The 21,466-nt window shown below is 37.6% G+C and overlaps 1 protein-coding gene across 1 annotated transcript in view; it reads left to right on the forward strand.

Annotated features, from left to right (window-relative positions):
• Positions 1-21,466, forward strand: part of SLC13A5 (solute carrier family 13 member 5) — a 423,982-nt gene that overhangs the window by 34,888 nt on the left and 367,628 nt on the right. Inside the window, exon 2 of the mRNA XM_044054248.1 lies at positions 4,155-4,208. Within this exon, the coding sequence (XP_043910183.1) occupies positions 4,161-4,208 (48 nt within the window). The 5' untranslated portion in view covers positions 4,155-4,160. The remainder of the gene's footprint in view (positions 1-4,154; positions 4,209-21,466) is intronic.

Consider the following 21,466-nt stretch of genomic DNA (forward strand, 5'->3'; position numbering starts at 1 on the left):
TTGTGTGATGATCTATGCATGGCGTCTACTGCACATCAGTAACACTGGCAGTTACATAAATATAAGATCAAGGGACCTAGAACTATATTTAACATAAACAGGACTTGCTGATGTGACATATATCACTCAAAACAATTCCCCACCTCTGAAATAAACTCCCACTTTCTGCAAAGCAAAGTGTACCCCTCATTCTCTTCACATTTAACTTATATGAAGAAAATGAGAAGGTACAACTACACCAGACCTAGTCCTGCTCTCCCTTATGGACAAGGGGAGTAACTATTTGGGTTTAACAGTGAGATTGTAGTCACTAGGATTCAATAGGTTTAACTAGTTTATTTACTAGTAGCAACTTATGAATCATGTAGCCCCACTAGATCCATTTGCTTCTTTGCTGAGGCAACCATTGGACATATTTTAGAAGTTGCGAGAGTTACTGATTGATTGTAGACATCTTTAAAAAAAATGCAAATGCATGTATCATTTATGATCCTTCTATTTTAAAGATGCATCAAACAGACCGGATAGATATAGATACAGATATAGATATAAATATAGATATAGATATACACAAATGGCCATACTTTAATAGTTTTCTCCACCTCGCAAAAAACTCTTGCCCCAGAACTGTGAGCCTTAAGTTCTTGCATCACGTTTGGAATAAATGTACCCAATAAGATGGTAAAATAAGACCACCCAATTAGTTTGCACCAAAATATTCACCCTGAGCAAACCTCCCACTTTATAGTTATTAAGAGAATAAGTTTGCATTTCATTGGCTGAAATTGTGAGACTTATAATGATCACTGTTGTCATAGTTTCCAGTCACTACTGTGATTCCATAATAACTTTTTATTTCTTTTATATAAGCGGAATGAAAGCAAATTTTAAATGAGGAACACTTGATACAGCAAAATTGAAAAACTAAAAGAAATTCCTAGTTCTTTTGAATGAAAGTGACCTAATATGAAGTGCTAAATGTCACAGACTCCAATCCTTCTATCAATACTCACATAGACCAAACTCCTGAACATTTCCAACTTTACTGGGAAATGGAAAAACAGTTATACTGAGCATGAGTTCACAAAAACAAACCAATGCTTTTAAAGACATAATAAATTAATTTGCACCAGATTGGCTAACAGGCTTGTAGGCAAGCTTAGATTAAAGTAACTTAACCACTGTGATAAAGGGGAGTGCACAACACGAGGTACATGGAAACTACTAGACCAGCAGGAATGAGATCTGCCTTAAGGAAGCAGATGCAAATAAAATAATCTTAAGTCTTATGACTATGCCAGTCAGTCTGTGAAGGAGAGTAACATATCATGATCTAGTCAAGAGAGAATTAGGAATGTGCAGTAGCAGTAACTAGAACAAAACATTTTGAGTGCTAGGCAAGTGCCTTGGTGTAGGGTGTCAATTTATTACAAGCATCAGTGAAAAATAGAAGAGAAGCACAATGCGTCCATATGCAACCTCTGTGGTAATTGTACCCACAGCCTCCCTCAATTATAGCATGCAAAGTGCTTTATTTACAGGTTGAGCTATAGAAGCAGTAATACAAAATACATAAAAGAAGCATGCAGCATTTGATTGTGATGCATCTGTAGAATGAATCAATGAACTACAGAAGCAGTGGGATGTAAGGCATCAAGGAAGCACACAGCAGTTGGTTGTGATGCATTCGTGGAATGAATAGTTGAGCTACAGAAGCAGTGGGATGTAAGGCATCAGGTAAGCACATAGCAGTTGATTGTGATGCATTCGTAGAGTGAATTGTTGAGCTACAGAAGCAGTGGGATGTAAGGTATCAGGGAAGCACACAGCAGTTAGTTATGGCACTTGCTGAAAGAAAGAATAAGAGAAGCAAAAAGCATATACCCCTGAGGGGACTTGAACCCACAACTCTACCCACTTATAATAAACAAAGCACTTTATTTATAGGTTGAGCAGCAGAAGCATGGTATCAGGGAGGCACACAAAATCTGGTTGTGACACACTTGCAGAATGAAAGGATAAGAGAAAAAACATACAATCCTGACAAGACTTGAACTCAAAGCCCTTCCCACTTGCACTGTGTAGAAAACACTTTACTTACAGTTTGAGCTACAGAAGGAATAGGACAGAGGACATCAGGGAAGCAGAAAACAGTCAGTTGCAGCACACTTGTATAATGAAAGAATAAAAAAGAGGAAAAAACAAGCAGCCCAGAAAGGACTTGAAACCATAACCCTCCACCATGATAGTGTATACAAAGCACTTCATTTACAAGCAAGCCTCAGAAGCAATGAGATATAAGGTGTCAGAAAATTACACAGCAGCTGGCTGTGACACACTTGCAGAATGAAACAATGAAATAAGAAAGACAAAAAATGCATACTACCCTAAAAGGTCTTGAACCCCACAACTTTCCACATTCACAGTATACAAAACACTACAATAACAGACTGAGCTACAGAAGCAGTGTGATGCAAGGCATCAGGAAAGCACAGAACAGTTGGCTGTGACACTTTCAGAATGAAAGAATAAGAGATATAAAACCATACAACACAGAGGGGAATTGAAACATCAACCCTCCCCATTTATAGTATACAAAGCACTTTATTTATGGGCAAAGCTACAAAAGCTGTAAGACCTAAGGTGTTAGAGAAGAATAGAGTAGTTGGTTGCATTAGATTTTCAGAATAAAAGAATAAGAGAGACAAAAAAAATACAGCCCTAAGGGGACTTGAGCCCACTGCCCTTCCCCTTTACAGTGTGCTAAGCACTTTAATTACATGTTGAGCTACAGAAACAGCAAGCTGAAAGGTGTCAGAAAAGTACACAATAGTTGGTTGTTATATACTTGAAGAATGCAAGAGTAAAAGAGCAACAACTAATAATCAGGACACCGTCCTTGGGTCTAATTTATCATTCACAGGCAAAGTCAGCATTGTAATTCTTTGCAAGGGGAATTACTCAAATCTTGACATTTGTACCCTATGGTGTATGAGCAACCTGCCATGCAATAACACTCAGATCATATGTATAGCTGGTGCTGTCAGATGCCAATATACATTCTGCTTGATAGTGGTTGTACTCAGTATGTGGACATATGGAACATGGCAGTCCAGATCTTTTTTATACAATGAGCAGTGTCAATTCTCATCAGTTATACATGGGCTGCTATGGTGCTCATCACAACCCACCATGCACAATATGATCATAAAAGATAAGTGATTAGGAAATCCTGGATGGGTATTTGACCAAATTAAATGTTGGGAATGGGAGCACGGGAAAGAGGTGAAGAGGAGAGGCAAGCAGAGGGTAGAACAGAAGTTGAGCAACTAAGGAATGAACAGAATGGAAGCAGTGTTTCAAAGCTGTCAGTCCTATAATTAATCATTTCTACTACATTAAGTGTACAAGCTTGGCAATGACCTATAATAAAACAATCATAAATGGTCTCCTACAATTTCCAAGGAAGCAGTTAAATGTTCACAGTAGAATGGGAAAGAGACAAGCTACATTAGAGTGACAAGAAAAGTTCAGAAGATGACAGACACCAGATAGGTTTTGCAGTGATGGCATGCCATTTGTAATTATTTCAGTCAGCATTGGCTTCTTCAACTATGTCCCTGGGGGAGCCATTATTGCTTAAACTTCTGTTTTCTAAACAATAACATTCCCAACTGTTGTTTTTTTTTCCCTTGCTTTTATGTTTGCCTGTTTTCTCTGAAATCACACTGCCTGGAAAGATTTGCATGCTCATAGCACTGACACATAGTTACTAGTAAGATGCTTCTCTGATTTTGAGAATCTGTGCTCATTTCTGCAAAGCTGCAAAATATGTCCTTCATCTGCTGGTGTGCATAAAGATATCTGCAGATCTGTTGCTACAAATATGGCGGACTAAACTTCCATAAGTGTTTAATTGAAGTTCTCACTTGACATGTCTGACTTATCAGGTGTTTTATTGCTTAACAACTTATTAGTTTTGGAACCCTTCCTTTACAAAACTTATTCTGTGTTTCTTTGCTGTTTCTGTAAGAAAAATAAATAAATAAAAAACATAAAGCTGGCATTAAAATAATACCTTCATAGTTCTTCTTTGAGAAACATGCATTTTTTTTCTTAAGTACTAACTGTCCTAAGTTCTTTTTTTTTTCCAGGTAATAATGGAAGGTCATTTGATTCAGAATAAATGTTTCAAGAGCATTAATACGGTAAGCTGCTTTTAGTAATTTATTTATCTTTATCATTATTATTTTACTGTCTTTAATTTTTTAACTGTGCTTCTTTTTCCACTATCTATCTCTCTCTATCTATCTATCTATCTATCTATCTATCTATCTATCTATCTATCTATCTGTCTATCTATATGGGAACCCTTAATTTCTATGACTGTTGTTAAAGTCAACACAGTTCAATCAATAAAACAGATGATTGATAAGTGTGTAAGATCACATGGTCCCCGGGTTTGGAGGATATGATCTTCCCCAGTATTGCCCAACCTCAGTGTTACTATGTATAATTAGCAGGGGGGGGTGAGTGCAGGGTGTTATCTCCTACATAAAACTTTGTTTTAAACTTTAATTTTAGTGGTTTTGTTTGCATGCTCCAAGTGTAGTGTGTGTGTGTGTGTGTGTGTGTGTGTGTGTGTGTGTAGATATTATATGTATGTATATTTATATATATATATATATATATATATATATATATATATATATATATATATATATGGTTCCCCTTCACAAGATCGAATTATTGAAAGCTCGAAACTCATAAGATCAAGTTCAAAATCTCGACTTTCAGTAACTCGAAATTGTGAACGGGAAGTGTAAAAAAATGAGATTAAGGGTTTTACTTACCTTTTTGTAGGGGGCTGGGTCCCCCTGTACTGTTCCTTCCTTAATGTGCAGGTTTCATTACCGCACTTCAGCGGAGGAATGGAAAGTGTCCCGTTGTGTGCTTATGCATATAGTGCGTAATGGTACATTTCCATCTCCTTTGCTGAAGTGCGATCTCAGAGTTGGTATATTTAAGTGGGGGGTGTGGGGGTGCAGGGGGCGCCCCCCTGCAAAAATGTTAGAAAAAGTGTTTTTTTCTTTACTTTTGTGCCCCTTCACAATTTCAAGTATATGAATACTCGAGATTTTGGGCTCGGGCTTATGAATTTCGAGTATTCATATATTTGATCTTGTGAAGGGGAACTATATATATATATATATATATATATATATATATATATATATATATATATAAAAATGCACATGCAAACATGAACCTGCGCGCGCGCACACACACACACACACACACACACACACACACACACACACTCATAGGTTCATAGGTTCATAGGTTCATACTAGGCTATCTGCCCTGGGGCAATTATAAGCCTAGCCCGATTCTGTATGGCTTACGCCACCCCTTGATTTGAGTATACTGTGCCCTTTTTAAGGTTTAGTTTACTGTGCCTCTGTCTAATAGTGACACGGGAGTAATCCCTGTGACAAACCTACGATCCCCCATCCACTTATCGAGATTCTTCTTGAAGAGATTCAGTGAGGTGCTCTGCCTCACATGAACTGGAATTCTATTCCAGAGCGAAGGGAGCCTCTGGGTTATGAACCTGTCCCTCCAGCAAGTTCTATTTATTTCTGTGCTGAGGTTCAAGTCCCTCGAGTGTGTGGCTCTAAGGGATTTAGATTTACTGAGGTGGAGCATGTCCATTAATTCTGGATTTGACAGATTTGTATGTCAGGCATAGATTGCCTCGAAGTAGGCGGTATGCAACTGAGTAGAGCTGGAGTTTTTTTAACCGAGCAGCATATGGCATCTGTTTGAGACCCTTGATCCTCTTGGTGAGATACTTTTGGGGTCTTTCTAATTGCTGCAGGTGTCAGGTAAGGTACATCCCAAAAGGGGCATTGTATTCTATGATGGGCCTGATGAGGGATGAATAAAGGGGCACGATTACCTCTCTTGATCTACTCATACGCATTTATATATATATAGGGTTTCAGTACACCCTTTCAGATGCATATATTGTGGATGGATAAGAGATGTGTCCTTACCTGCTGAAATCACACTGCACTAACTTGTGCATTAGTCGAGTTATGGTCCATTAGACATTGTATTGCATGGTATGTATTCACCAGCATTCATGCAGTAGCAGAGTTAGTATATATAAGTAAAGGGGTGTAGTGGTAAAACCTCCATGATTGAGGGGGGTGCAATTGGCACTGAATTGATCTGCCAGGATATTGGTGGGGGTTGAATACATTTATTATGTTGGATTGTTCAACTGGAAATGCGCTGATCTGCTACAGACAACTTTTTCATTGGATTTATTTTAGGAAACCAGTAAGCTTCAGGGAAAGATGTTTCTGCTGGCCCTAATAATTTTAAACCTGGCAATGTATAGAACTCTCTACATGATGAAGAATCATGCTCTTGTATGTGTGCACAGAGTATATGTTTTGTAGTGTAGGGAGACTTCCTTATTTCATGACAAAGTAACGCACTGTGGCCAGGTCTTACATGCAATAGGCTGTCATTCACTGTTAATACTATTCAGTGAGTGTTGTAGTTAATGTGCTTTTTTCAATGAGTTGTATATCAATGGTGGTTTCCATATATATGTATATATATATATATATATATATATATATATATATACATAAAGATAACTTTGATAACTGAGATAACGTAACTAAAGGAAAAGGTAAACTGGCCTTGTAATAAACTTTTCATTTTACTCCAAGCTCAGAGTTGTCATGGTTAGAGATCAGGAATGACAGAGGGTGTGGGTTGAGATTTGGGGCTGTATGATAGCATGCATGTTATCCATAGGACAGCTTGCAGAATGCCAGACACTGACGAAGTAACATATTGATGGACAGGTTAGATGTACACAGGTAGCCACTGCATATATATATGGGAAAACCCATATTTTGGAAATGATCAATGAAGGAGGCAGTATCACAAGTTGGTGAATAACAGAAGGTGTGACTCCTGGAGCAAATGGGTGAAGCCAGACTTCTTTCACTGGGGGAGTGTTTGGGTTTTGCCATCACTGGGACATTCTTTAGTAGAAGCAGGAGGTTGAGGATCCCACTGTGTGGTAAGAAGAGTGGGCAGATGCTCAATGATCCCACACATAGGAATATTGAGGGACACACACACTCAATGTCATTGGATGCTTGCTCTGTGTGAGGAGGGCAGTTCTCCCCCCAATCCAAGTTCATACTCTCTTGCATTAAATTAAAGGCATGATGTCCCTGCTTGCTAAATGATGTTCCACTGCGTGTCTGTTGCATTCTGTGGAGGAATAAGTGAACTATTAGGAGAAGAATGATAAAGGTTTGATGGGGTAGGAAATGGCCCCAAACATTTATGAAATAAAAGACAGAAACTCAGAATCAGATTTTTTGCACAGAGTTCTAATATTGCTTGAATAAATGTGCTTCTAGTAAAAAAGAATACAAATACATATATGTCTACAAAAGGATAGCTTCCATAGTTTCTCCTAGTTCTAGAAGGCAATAAATGACAGGATGGCAAGGTCACCTGAATAATAATAATAATTATTATTATTATTATTATTATTTGTAGTAGCAGTAATAATAATAATAATTCTCTCAGTTGCATTTCTCACATGAAAACAGCCAGCACCTTCAAAGATTGTGCCTTTCAAAAATTACGTATTAACTAATTAAAAACATGCCCATGCTTAGGGATATGGATGAAATATTTAGGGCATATATGACTGCTTACTAAAACAGTCAACATGGAAGCAAGAATGCTTACAAAAGAGAAAAATCATGGTTTATCCTCAAAGAGCAGCTTGACACCTGCTTTCTTAATAGTTAAGTCAATTTCTTGCATGGCAACTGCCAATATTATAAACTGAATGGAGGAAGAGCAAACTTATACTTCTGTGTGAAGGTGGTAAATCTCCTCATTCTGCTGACTAAGATTCCAGTACAGGTAATATAACGACACACTGTGGATGATCTGAAAGGTTACCATACACTCTCTCATACCCAACATGGGTTCAGGCTGGGTCATGACATCACCACAGCAGCTGAGTATGTAATATTATGTCTGGATAAATGGCTCAAAACATCAACCGGCTAGCTTGACTTTTCCAAACCATTTGATGGGGTAGGGCGTTATTTAGTTAAACACTTTAAAGGGCATGGTTTTGTCTTGAGATGTGATATCAGCTTGGTAGTTGTAGTCAAGAAAGTGGCAAACTGCTATTTCCACAATTTACCTTGTCAAGAAGAAATGCTTCAAGGATCATTTCTGGACAACTTATATTTTGCTATTTTAACCAATGGCATGGCTAGACATACAGGAAAGGCCATGTTAATTCAATATGCTGATAATTCATTGTTGTTACAGGCTGGATTTACTATCTTAACCTGTTCAGTATACATTAAAAAAACTATTACTGGATATGTGAAATATAAAATGAATGCGGTTAAACACCCTAATTTCTATGACTGATTTTTCGGGCCTACTGAGGCAGTTCACAGTAGATAATATTTTTGCTTAGTTGCTGGTCACAAGTTAAGCCTGAACGAGCATGTTGATATTACAATAAAGGAAGTCCACTAAATCAGCATCTTATTTGGTTTCATTGTAAGTAACATTCAGTTTGTAAGTTTGCTTAAGTAATGTGTGCTGTAATAAACATGGACTTCGATGATCTTTGTGTTTGGCAGGTAAAGAGGAAAGTGTTTTTTTCTTCCTTATTATTTTTTTGCTTTATTATTGAACTAAACTGTGAAGGTTTTGAACTGGAGGATAATAACCAACTACAATGTACATATCTGCAGGGCGCTGTAGGTAAGGATGGAAGAACATTAGATGACAAAAGGAGAGAGGAAGGGTATGTTTAGACCAAGGAGGTAGAAGAGCAGAGGTGATGGGACAGATGGGGAATTGTACAAGTTCTTCAATGAAGTACCAGGGAGGAAGTATGTAGATATTTCAGGTTAGATGGGAAAGGGAGATAGCAAGGTGATAGGGATTGGGGGAATGGGAGGTGAAAGTAGGGAAGTGTAAAAGGTTATTACATATGCTGCCATGTTGGGATCATACCTCTGAACTGTCTGTGATTTTGCGGGACATCCCAGAATATGTCTCATGCTGTTACCTTGTCCCGTCTAAATTTTTTGAGTTTCTGGTAACTCTCTGAGGATTACATTCAGTCAATGATGATAGTCATTTAGAGTTTCATACTTCTTAACATTCAAAAAAATGTATGTTGATACAAAACCTGTTAGTCTGCTGACTTTTTAAGCAAATTAGAGTAACATTTAAAAAGAGTCCCTGATTTTGGGCCTTTGTTCCGCCATTATTTTTAGCTGCTTTTTCCAGAATCTTTGAGCAAGAAGTTGAAATATGTGGTTGGGATCAACAGAAATCATTATTCATTGGCAGAGTTATACACCACAGATAGTGCTAAATCAGTGGGAATGGTGGGAATATGTTGGAGATGTGGCTAGGGACTGATGGGAAAGGAGTACATGTTTTAGAAGTACAGGTGGGCTGAGGGAATTTGCAGAAAAAATTAAATGAAAAGAAATTTAATGTGAAGTTGCAGAATGTATGTGATATTTGCTTATTTGGTTTATAAGGGGCCAACTGAGATAACAGAAGGAGACTGAAGTGGGCTTAATTTTGTTAGGACAAGAAAAACTTATGAAGATCTAGAAGATATATGGCAGTGGTAAACAAGACAGTGAGCTGAAGTGAAATGTAAATTGGGATGAATGATGTGATAATGATTTATAAAATAATAGAAAAACACAAAATATGGGGAAGGGGAAATCAAAGGACTGGAAGAGAGTGTTACGCAATTGATTTGTATTGTAAGTGAAACATTAAGATTCAATGTCTGCCACAGCTAGATTATTGCAAACAGGTGGCAATGCTGATAGGTGTCAGTCTGTTATATGGGCCAGGTACATCTGAACTTGGAAAGGGATAAGAAGGATTCAGTAAACAAGCAGATGTGGTAGTGCATTCCAGTGATGTTGTAAACTTCAGAAGACAAGGGGAGATGGACCAGCAGGGCCGGTGTTAGCATTTTGGGGGCCCCCAGCAAATTTTAAGTTGGGGCCCCCCTAGGCACTTCCAGTGTAAGTATCACTCTGCCATTGCCCCCCCCCCCCCGTCCTAAGCAACCTTTTAGTTCATGCTGCAAGCTTTTAGGAGTAGTACACACAGTCTGACCTGTAGTACAATGCTCTTGCATTACATCAGGTCAGTGTACTACACTATGTTGGCCCATCTCATAAAGGGACATTCACAGTTACTGGCATTTAGTTGTAACAATGATACATCACAACAACTCTATGTAAATGTCTGGACCTGGGTGAAATGGCACCCTAGGCCTACTGTTTCAGACCCCACCCCCTCCACACACACACACACACACACACACACACACACACACACGCACACACATACACACACACACACACACACACACACACACACACACACACACAAATACCCTCCAGTCTTCACCTCTGTTTCCCCCATGTTGGACTCCCCATATGATGCACGTTACTTTTTTTCTTTCTTTTCTCACATTTTGCCTTATTCTTCAGCTTTTTCAAAACACCATAACTTTCTATATGCTAAGAAGTGCATTAAGTTTTTTTTCCTTTTTACACAACCTTTTCATCCACTGATGGCACAAAGAAAAATTATGATCAAAGGTTGAAATTCAGTGTTTCTGTTTAGCTTTAGTTTTCCTGGCATCCTTTCAACACACCTTTCCTAATCAACACAGCACAATAAAAATCATTTAGGAAATAGTGCAAAACAGACAAGATCCAAGAAGCCATAGGGTTATAGATGCTCTGGGATGCACTTTAAAGCATTTTTCCAACCTCTGAATCCCGTGGTGCCCTAAACTAAAATCAAGAGTAAGAAAATAATTTCAATCTTATTTTTATTTTTTTGTCTTTCAAGGAAGGTATTAAGTTGTGCCCAAGGCTAAATGGTCAAAGCTGACAAAATAGTAGCTCATAATAAACTAATAAGTCCGTTGTTGTGAGGATGCACAGGTCTATCCCAGAATACTGCCTGCCTCCCTAACCTCCCCCCAGAAAAGACACCCACTGCCTATGTAACCCACTGGTGTTAGATTGGGATGAAATCAGAAGTACAAACTGCCACAGTTATGTATTTCAAGGAACCGCTGACATACATATACATAGCATGCCTCCTCACTCCTCACCCATACCCGCCAAAGACAGCCACCAGTATACATTCCTTGATGTATGATTGTGAAGAAAGTGAAAAAATAATGACTACAGTAATGTATTCTACTGCTCCTAGACAGTACACTGCCCCTACAAAAGTTGTAGTAACCTTTTTTGTACACCTGTGAGGTCTGTCAGAAAAGTAAAACAAACATTCCACACTATCCTTAGGCCAAACATAAGCTATACTGATCTCCTGTGCACACCTTTAAGGTTTTACAGTGATGAAAATTAAAGAAGTAATAACCACACAACCCCCCCCCCCCACACACACACACACACACACATGTAACCTAAAGTAGTTTTCTGTACACACACATCTAAGCAGGGCTGGTTTTAGAATGGCTGTAGTTGAGAGCAGTGGCCATTGTCAACTTTATCCTAACAGGGTCATATCACAGCCCTGTTCAGGTTAAAGAACATAATAAGAAAATTAATGCATGTTTTTCATGTTTTTCTCCTCATTTTCCCCAACCAGAAACAGCTTTTGTGAGGCCTCCCACACAGTCAAAGATGATTAAGAGAGCCTCCTGTATCCATGTATACAGTCTAGAGATTATGGGCCACCAGAATCCTAGAAGATCTAAGTGTCTGCATGTTTTATGATATATTTTATGCCTTACTTTTGAAATATAATTACTTGTTAGCTGCATTTTTTACTGATACCCAAGAATAACATATGTGTCCTAGCATTACTGGGTATGTGCACAGATAAAAATCAGTGATATTTTTTACAAAGATACACACAAGTATAAGCCACAGCAATATTAGTCTTGTACTTATTTCAGCAAATAGCAATACATTGTGCAATACTCGTACTCCTACACCACATCAGTGACTGCTGTTTAGCAGTCATCAAACAGCAGCGGGGTAAGTCACTTTTATTTACCTCATCGAGAAGTAATGCATGTATGTCACTGTCCCTGATTTCATACACCTTCCCTGATTTTGCTCATAATTTTGCTCTGTCTTTTGTAAAAAGTTTGATTTGCTGGTAAATCATTCAAAATTACAGACAGTTAACAAATCCAGACATCAGAGTTTTATAATTATTGTCCAAAAAATACATGTTGATGCAATAGCTGTTATTCTATTAACTTAAGTGAATTAGAGTAATATTTAAAGTGTATGCTTGATTCTGAGACTTTATTCTGCTATTATATTTGGCACCGACATGAATTCTTTGGCAAAGAAGTTGAGAGTTATAGTATCAGGTGTTCTGCCAGTATTTATAAAACTCCATGAAAAAGAAAACCATCCCTGAGGAAGTCATTCACTGAGATCGGTCCCTCTGGGCTGTTGATCTCTCTAGTGCTTATGTTACTCGTGTCCATTATCAGCTTTATCCGAAAAGGGTCATGTCACAGCCATGCACAGGTTAAGGACCATAATTATGAAATTAATACATTTTTTAATCCTTATTTTTCCCCAACCAGCAGCAGCTTTTGTGGGGGCCCCACACAGTCAAGGATGACCAAAGGACCCCCTGCAGCCATGGGTATTGCAGGTACCTAATGCTGTCTATGTTGTTAGTTTTAGTAGAAATAATGTCCATCAGTAGGGCTTGTGACACTACATCAGTGGTAAAATATTAATGGAATTGTGAAGCCTGTTACCTGATAAAACACTGTTACTATAACCAGAGATATCTTTGAATTTTTAAGGAGACACAAATAAGAGTTATTGTCCACCTGGTGTCTTATGCATATATTTTTATTCTTATTTTGTTTTTTTGTCATTTCCATTAAAGATTCTTTTAAAGTTGTCATATAATAGTCTGTAATTTACTTCTGCTTAGTTTGTGAACGTGTTTACTCTTATCATTCTTTTCAAACGTAAAGAAGTAGAAAGTAATGTTTTAACTGGCTTTCGAGGTCACAAGTACATAATCAAAGTACTATGAGCTGCAGCTCGTTGTTCTCCTTGTAAAATATTAAGATCTTATTTTCTCTTCACAAAGTTTAATTTTGTTATCAGTTTATAAACACATTTTGTATTGCTCTCATTTATAACTGCACACAAGATTCAGGCTTAGTACAATTTCATTTTCAAAGAAGTGCAGTGTAGAGACACTAACATCTAAAGCATTTTGAAAATGTTCATTCCACAGCCAGTTTGTGGGCAGTAACCCAGGTTGTGTATTATCAAAAGCAAAAATAAAAGACTAATCAAGATATAATAATGAATTGCATAATCTGGTAAAGTACACTCTTCAAGTATAGGCATAGTCTTGGGGATGTCTGCAGTCAGTAAACACTACACACCTGAACCCCAAGTGTAAAGCAGGTTTCACAATGTGATTCTGTTTAAATTTGGCATTATGATACTTTCAAAGTGGAATGAAACCATGAAATGAGACATGTGAGTACTCCTTACACAGGTTCATCAGTGATGCTGCAAAAATGTTTTGAAGTCTGGGCAATATACTTCACTGAACGTATATGGCATGTACTCTACTGTGATTCCTCTTTTCTTGAGACACAGTTCCCTTAATATATTTTTAGAAAAGATAGATAAGCTACTCTTTTTAGTTTTTTCATTCAAAACTAATTTATTATAGAATGCTGTCTGCTACCTTCTTCCCAATATTCTTTGTTTTTGTTCAGGTAGGGCAAGTACTCTCATGTAGATCACAGGTTTGTACATCCTGGAGTACATAATCTTTTCTGGCCTTTGTTAAATGCATCTAACTTTGTTTTATAGGGTATGTTTCCTAAGCTGTGGTAGGATGCAATATCAATTTACATTTTTAAAGATGGGTTTTGAGTCAGGTGCTATGAACAATAGACCTATCTTCCTACCTATTGCTTGGCAAAGATATGAAATATTGGTTTATGTTCAGTGTCTAATGTGCACGTAGATGGTTTTAGTTACCAGCAAATCCTGCAGTCACTGGTTATCTTAATTTGACATGCTTGTAAAACATTTGTAAAACCAGCAAAATGTCTGTTAAACAGGGTGTCCTGGCTCACTTAATCTTGTTAGGTTAACACTTTTTCTCCTAAAACTAACGATAGAGACCTTAATCTCTTTAGTGCTACTGTGGGTACCTTGTCTTCGGTAACTGTGCCAGGGCAGTTCTACCTCTGCTAATTATGGTGCCATTCTGAATGTAATTATGTTGATGGGCCTCATGATTGTGTTAACCTTTCTAAACCATTCTATCTTACGGATTCCTTCGGTGGGGCAACTGAACTGATTCTTCTGGGAACCCCTTTCTCAAGTAACCTATTGGGATTCACGATTTAGTTAATCATGTTACTGATCTGACTTAACTAATATATTGTGTGCCTCTTCTAAAATCACTACCCCTTTCTAAAGAATTTAGAAGCATGGTGTACTGCTGTGAATAATATTATATATGAGAAATCTATTAAGCTGATATATAAATGTAGGGAGGATATCATGAGATACATTAGTCTTGAGTTAGTTATATTACCTATATTCACTCTTAAAGTTTCAAGTACAATTACTGTCCCTAGCCTTTTGAAGGGTACCAGATTACAGCCACCCCCATGAAGTATTGGTCAGCTATTTGGCCACTTTATGTACAGCTTAGGGAAGTTTACATTTGGCCACTCACTCTGGGGCCTGTTTGGAAAAAAACAGCAAACTAACTGGCTCAACAGCAGAAAGAGAGTTTCTCATTTGTAAGGATTGTATACCTAAAGGATGTCCAAGGGAGAGGTGAAAGACCAGATGTAAGAATTACTCTCTCAGAATTGTAATTCTCCACTACTTTGGTAGCCCAATGATAAAGGTCAGTATTGCCACAGAAGACAACCACAATAGATTGGTGATGCTGAGAAATATGCAAAGGTAGAATATATACATGGAAGTAAACACATGCTTCAGCACTGAAACTTAACACATCATGCACAGAGATGAGTTATGATAAAGAAAGAACATAATAATAAAACATTCTAATCTGCAGTATATTAAATATAAATGAAAGATGATATAAATTGTGTCGGTGGGGTTGGGGTAATGGTTAAGGACTTTACCTCACAGATACAAAGTACAGGTTTTAATTCTGGCCTCTGATTATTAGCCAGGCTTGTAATAGTCTGCAGACTGATAGCCTAGTATTTACCTAGGAATCTAGGATAGTCACAAGGCACTCCCACCCCAAGGGGCAAGTAATGGTTATTAATCAATTTGGGAGCATCCGAATGTATTTAAAGGTAATGAGTATAAGGACTATAAAATGAAATAAATTTATTTGCAACTGAAAACAAAAATGGTGCATTGGTAAATGAAGGCAGGAAGCTGGCATATTACATTCACTGCAGCATTTTTTTAAGATTATAAACTTTTGGAGGGATGATCCACATATAAAATATTAATTAGGGAAAAATATTCAGTGACTGTGAAGTGTGCCTCCAGAAATAAATAACCTGAATAAAAAAGTTAACAAAACCTTTAATACTTATGTACAACTACAGCATTATGTTGTATCTGTCAAAGCATGAACATACTACAAGTATAGAAAATAGGAACAATAATACTAGATAAGAGGTCACAGGGCCCATATGACGCCTAAGCATAAATCTCTGGGGCCTTTCCAGTTGAGTGATATGCTTGGTTTTGGACATACCAGTGAGGGCATTTTATTTGATAGTGGGTCTGATAATGGAAGAACACAGGGGCAGGATGATGTCTTTGCCTCTTGAAGACATTCCCTTCATAATTAAATTGGCCTGCAAGAAGGATCTCCTGACCATGATGGAAAAATGATGATCAAATGAAAATGATTTGTCAACAAACATACCCAGGTCCTTTATGACAATCTCTGTCTGAAGAGGAATACTATTTATACTAGTTATAACATATAAGGTGGGAGCAGCTTTTTAGCTGAGCTCAACTATGCTGCACTTTTTTTGTATTTATCTTTAAACTCTTTTTAATACAGTAAGAATGTGCACATGCCAACCCTTGCTGGAACTGTTTAGTATCAGTGGATGACAATAACCACCTTGCAGTCATCAGCAAACCTGGCCAACCACACTTCCTCAATATTTGATTGGATGTCTGCAAAATAAATACTAAACAGGAGAGAGCCTAGTAGCATACTGATCATTACAATTTTACATTCATAGCGTGTACCAGCAACTTCACAACTTGAGATTTGTTGGATAGCCAGTTTGCAATACAGAAGCAATATAATTTCTGCTCTTGAAAGGGTTTAGTACCCCCAACCCACCCCCAGCATTCACAGTATGACTAATTTAATACATAAAGGCCTAATCATATGAGATAAAGGGACACCACCTCACTATACAATATTACTCAATTTTGTTTAGCATAATTCATAGAATCACTATTAAACAAAGCTTGTTTACTGTGCCTTGAAAGTCAAGTTAAGTTTAATGTAGCTATGAAACAAAACAATGATGCCTGAATGGTATACTTTCCAACTGCCAGGCATCCCTGGTGCAACTGTGTTAGAAAGGAGTATAGGTTCATAGGTTCATAGGTAGGTACTAGGCTATCTGCCCGAGGCATTTATAAGCCTAGACAGAGTGTGCCGGCTTTCACCACCCCATTGATTAATTAACTGATCCTCTGTCAAGCAGAGCCAATGAAGTGATCCCAGGGGTGTATTTCTGTTACCTATCCAGTTGTCAAGGTTTCTCTTGAAGAGTGTTAGTGAGGGGCTCTGAGAATCATATGTATATTTACAAAGAATCACAAAGCCTGGTATGAGGCATCTGCAGCTAAGGTATCAGGTACGCCGGGTTATACAGTAAGAAAAGCTGACTCAAATCTTAGATCATATAGCCTGAGAGAAAAGGATTTCATTTCAAAATATGCAAAGAAATCTGTAAAGATTATAATATGTGTGTGGAATATGCAGTATAACTACGATGAAACTATATCTTGTGGATGATGGATGAAGTCGTATGGTTTGGGCCCACTGTTGACAAAATGGAAGGGATGGTGGATGATGGATGAAGTCGTATGGTTTGGGCCCACTGTTGACAAAATGGAAGGGATGGTGGATGATGGATGAAGTCGTATGGTTTGGGCCCACTGTTGACAAAATGGAAGGGATGAAAGCACTTGACATTTTGCTATTTTCCTTAAGGCTGCTTGAGGTTTCACTTCGCATCGCCTTTGTTGTCTTTTGGTTTTGCTGTTGGACGCTGATTCACATTTTGCTTACTAATGTTGTCACTATGTTGCAGCAGGGTTGTGTTATGATCAGGTTACAATTGTAATCAGTGTATGTAACTATGAACTATGTCTTCACATCACAATGTTTAAACATTATACCTGGTGCTGTAGCCTTTTCTGCAAAGCCAATGTTGCTGCTCAGCTATGTTATGCTGAATAGCAGACCACCTTTACAGGGTGCTATATTAAATAAAAGGTCTTCTGCAGTTGTAGCGAGCAGTGCTTCAGTAATACCACTGAGATGGTGACTGAGCTGACCACTATAGTCACAAATCCTCCAGATGCGCTGTTTGCTTTTTCTCCTCAAGTGTATCAGGTTCCAGATCAGTTGTAACTATATTCATATCAAGACAACAAGCGGAAAAATATCACAATACTCAGTATTGAAGAGATAACACTGATAACATAAAAAAGATGATATTAAAATATATAAACACTTACAAGGACAAGTCCCTTCTGCCTCCACCGCCTACCTTATAACTGTAATACTACTAATTCCAAGTTCACTGAACCTCACTCTTCCATTTCGATCCATCATTGCCATTAAACCAAGATTCATTCTTTGTCACTCCAGTCTGCCAAGGTTTCCTCCAATAATAGCAGTGTAGAACTTTTTACCCTTGTGTTAATCACCATGCATTCATATGTTCCTCCTGCCAATACTGACATTCTCCACAAAAACAATGTCTCCCTTGTTTGCATCACTCCAACTTATTTTATTGGCATCATCTTCTGTTTAGCTCATAGATAACACATACTGATCTACCGAAATCATTAGGTTTATCTTTGACACAATTCTAATTTACTGAAATATTATTTAAATGGCTTCTATAATGAATTTTATACTAAGTAACTTGTGTTATTAAAACACATTAACACCCTTTCAAATATATGGCTTATTTAGACTACCCTCTAAACCCAGCTTTTGGATTCATTAGAAACATTACTCTTAGCTAAAAGGAGCATTTCTGGCTAAGTGCAAATAAACATGACTTACAGTAATTAACAAAAATATAGGCAAGCAGCTTTATGGCGCAATGCATTCTACTCAAACATAACTAGTGAGGCAAGCAAATATGTTTGATCCAGAAATAAACTAACACAATGCTAAATCATACAAGTGGCTCTGTGTTGCATGCCAATGTTAACGGTGTACCAGTCTTTGAACCTATGCATTCTGCAGCTGGTGTAGCCTTTTGTAGCTACAGATACTTACAGTCATCCTACACATGTATTTAGTTCAATTTAAAGTCTAGACACAAGCCCTATTATGTGCAGAGCTGTATATTCTCTCCCACCCTATGCTGGGTTCAGCATTAGGTGAAATTACTGAAGACACAGAGATTAGAGTGTGAATGTGTTAGACTTGCTTTGCACTGATGAACTTCCTCAATCATTATTCTTGCAGGCTCCGTCTGGAGTCCTCTTTCTGAATTTCTTGATATAGCACAGGGTTAATGTTACAGTTGAGCAGCATTGCTTTCCCATTGAACTGTATTAGTTGCTTAGTTGTTAAGATCGCTGCCTTACAGCTCCCTAATCTTGTGTTACTGGCTTCACAGAGTTTACATAGTCTTCTCATATTTATACGGGTGTCCTCCAGGTATACTGAATTCCACCTATGTCCAAAACACATGCTAACTTACTGTCTACATTAAATGGAGCATTTATACTGGAGTTACCCTTGCTGTTTTGGCTGGGGGTCTAGCTGATAAACAGGCCACAATGACTAGCTCACTTACCTGGCTAACAAATAAATTAACTAAAAAAAAAATAAGATTCTGAATTAGGCTCTCATCAACAAGCATGAAGAATAGTTTGTCATTTTTGGGCACACAACATAGCACTGTCCTAAGCTGTTAGGAGAGTAAACTAATAAAAACATAAAATCTTGAATTATAGGCCAGTAATGAATAAAATGAATATAATTCTAAATAAGTTATATTCAAAAAGTCACTGACTAATCAGCATGATGCTACATACCACATCTGATATTTCTGGCCTAGATTCAAGTTTTTCCCATGATTAATGGAGGGGATATAGACTGGCAATGCTACTGGGATTCCCTTTCTTGTGTTAGGAAAAATGGCTGAAATGCCTCCAACTTTACATTGTTCCCTGAATGGCCACATGTGATGGATGAGCATGGGACCAAGAATAAACAAATTGATATTCTTGTGGGTGGTGGGAGGTATGACGACACATGGCAGCAGTATGGATACAGATGCCACTTCTCGAGGTTGAAACCGCTGTTTTTTTTTTCCAGAATGGTACCTCCATTTACCACAGTGTCTGCATTTGCTATCTATTTAATTATCCAATATGTGTTATTCAATATAATATCATAAAAAACAGTTTATAATAACATCAAAGAACTATACAAAAATTGAGTTAGTGTCCAATATCAAACTGATTGGGATTATCATAGATGACCGAATAACATTTGATCATCACTTGATGCAAGCCATAAAAAAGACTCACAAAAAAACTAGGCAGTTTATAAAGAGTAAAATCATTACTTACAGACACTGCTAGAATCACCATTGATCAGCCTACTTTCTTCTGTCCCTCATATATTCATCCTCAGTTTTAGCAAACCAAACCTCCTCAGCAACACTCACATGTCAGTAGTGTTATAATAAACTCACTAAATTTGGCAAGGATTAACCATACAGATCCCACTAGTGCTTTGCTCTCAAACTAAGCTACCTAAAATTGTCATACACTTACTACAGAAAATCCATAAAATATTCCTAAGACCTGAGCAATGTCCATGCATAAGTAACCTCATCCACCCCTACTCTCCTAGCAGAACTCTGAGCTCTGCTGACAAAATTTTAATTACTTTAACCAAATCCACAAACTTTGAAGGGTACTCATATTCTCATTGTGTCTCCAAACAATGAATCTCTATCCCAGTCTCTGTGAGGGAAATGGAAAACCCAAAATTCTGTAAAATTGAATTGAAACATCTCGCACACACCTGGATCTGCTCCTACATATCATCAGCCAAATGACTGTCGTGCAACATTGCAGCTACCTTCTAACTACAAAGCATCTCTAGAATCAGTGTCATACAAGAATTCTCCTTCTGTTCTGCAACTACAGCCTGGACTCTCTCTGTTCCCCTTCTCTGTTGTATTAAGGCAACTTTGGTTTCTCTCAATTTTTCTTTCTTTAACTACATCCAATCACTTCTCAGTGCTCTTGGATACAGGCTTCAAGAATTCACTGACTACCTAACTCCAAAACATTTTTTCCAAATACTGTATATTCTACAAAAGAATCTAGGAACAACAATTAATTCATATTAACAATACTCAATTGTCATAGTTATTTTTCCCTCACTTGTGTGCGTTACTGGTACTAGTGTTGGACTAACAGTTGTATAATGTGTACTGTGCTTTACTGACAGATGTTCTGCTCAGGTATGCTAATACGGCTATTAGAGATATTTCTGTTTTTGGATTATAATTTATTATTGTTTTACTTACATTGTTTTTGGATCACAATTAACCACTGTTTCTTTTTGGATCTTTTCTCCCCAGGCCTTCACCGAGAAGGGGCTTTATGACCAGTCGAACTTCATATAAACAAATGCAGTAAAGATATAGACTAAATAATTCTAGGTCATTCTAGGAATGCTAAGAGAAGAGAATCCTGAAAGGCTCCATCATGGGGAACAATAACTGGGGAAACACTAGAGTCAAGGCTGACTATTCCCAGGAATACTAAGGCATACTTGTAGTGAAAGATCACTTATCGTTGGTTTTGTTGAAAGTGGAATATGACAGAGACAGAGAGAAACCCCCTAATCAGAGATAATGAAAAACTGTTATGGCAAGTTTATACACATTAGCAGGGCAATAGCTTAGATGCTTTCTGTGTTATAAAAGTTTGATGAAATTACTTATTTTGCTGAGAGTAGTTTGAAGAACATATGTATTGTTATAACATTAATATAACCCAGTTTCTATGTCTCCTGGTTTGTTGCTCAAAGAACGTCAAAGAGTGAG

This window comes from Protopterus annectens, chromosome 13.part0, assembly GCF_019279795.1.
Source record: "Protopterus annectens isolate FY-2018-M chromosome 13.part0, PAN1.0, whole genome shotgun sequence".
Lineage (NCBI taxonomy): Eukaryota > Metazoa > Chordata > Ceratodontiformes > Protopteridae > Protopterus > Protopterus annectens.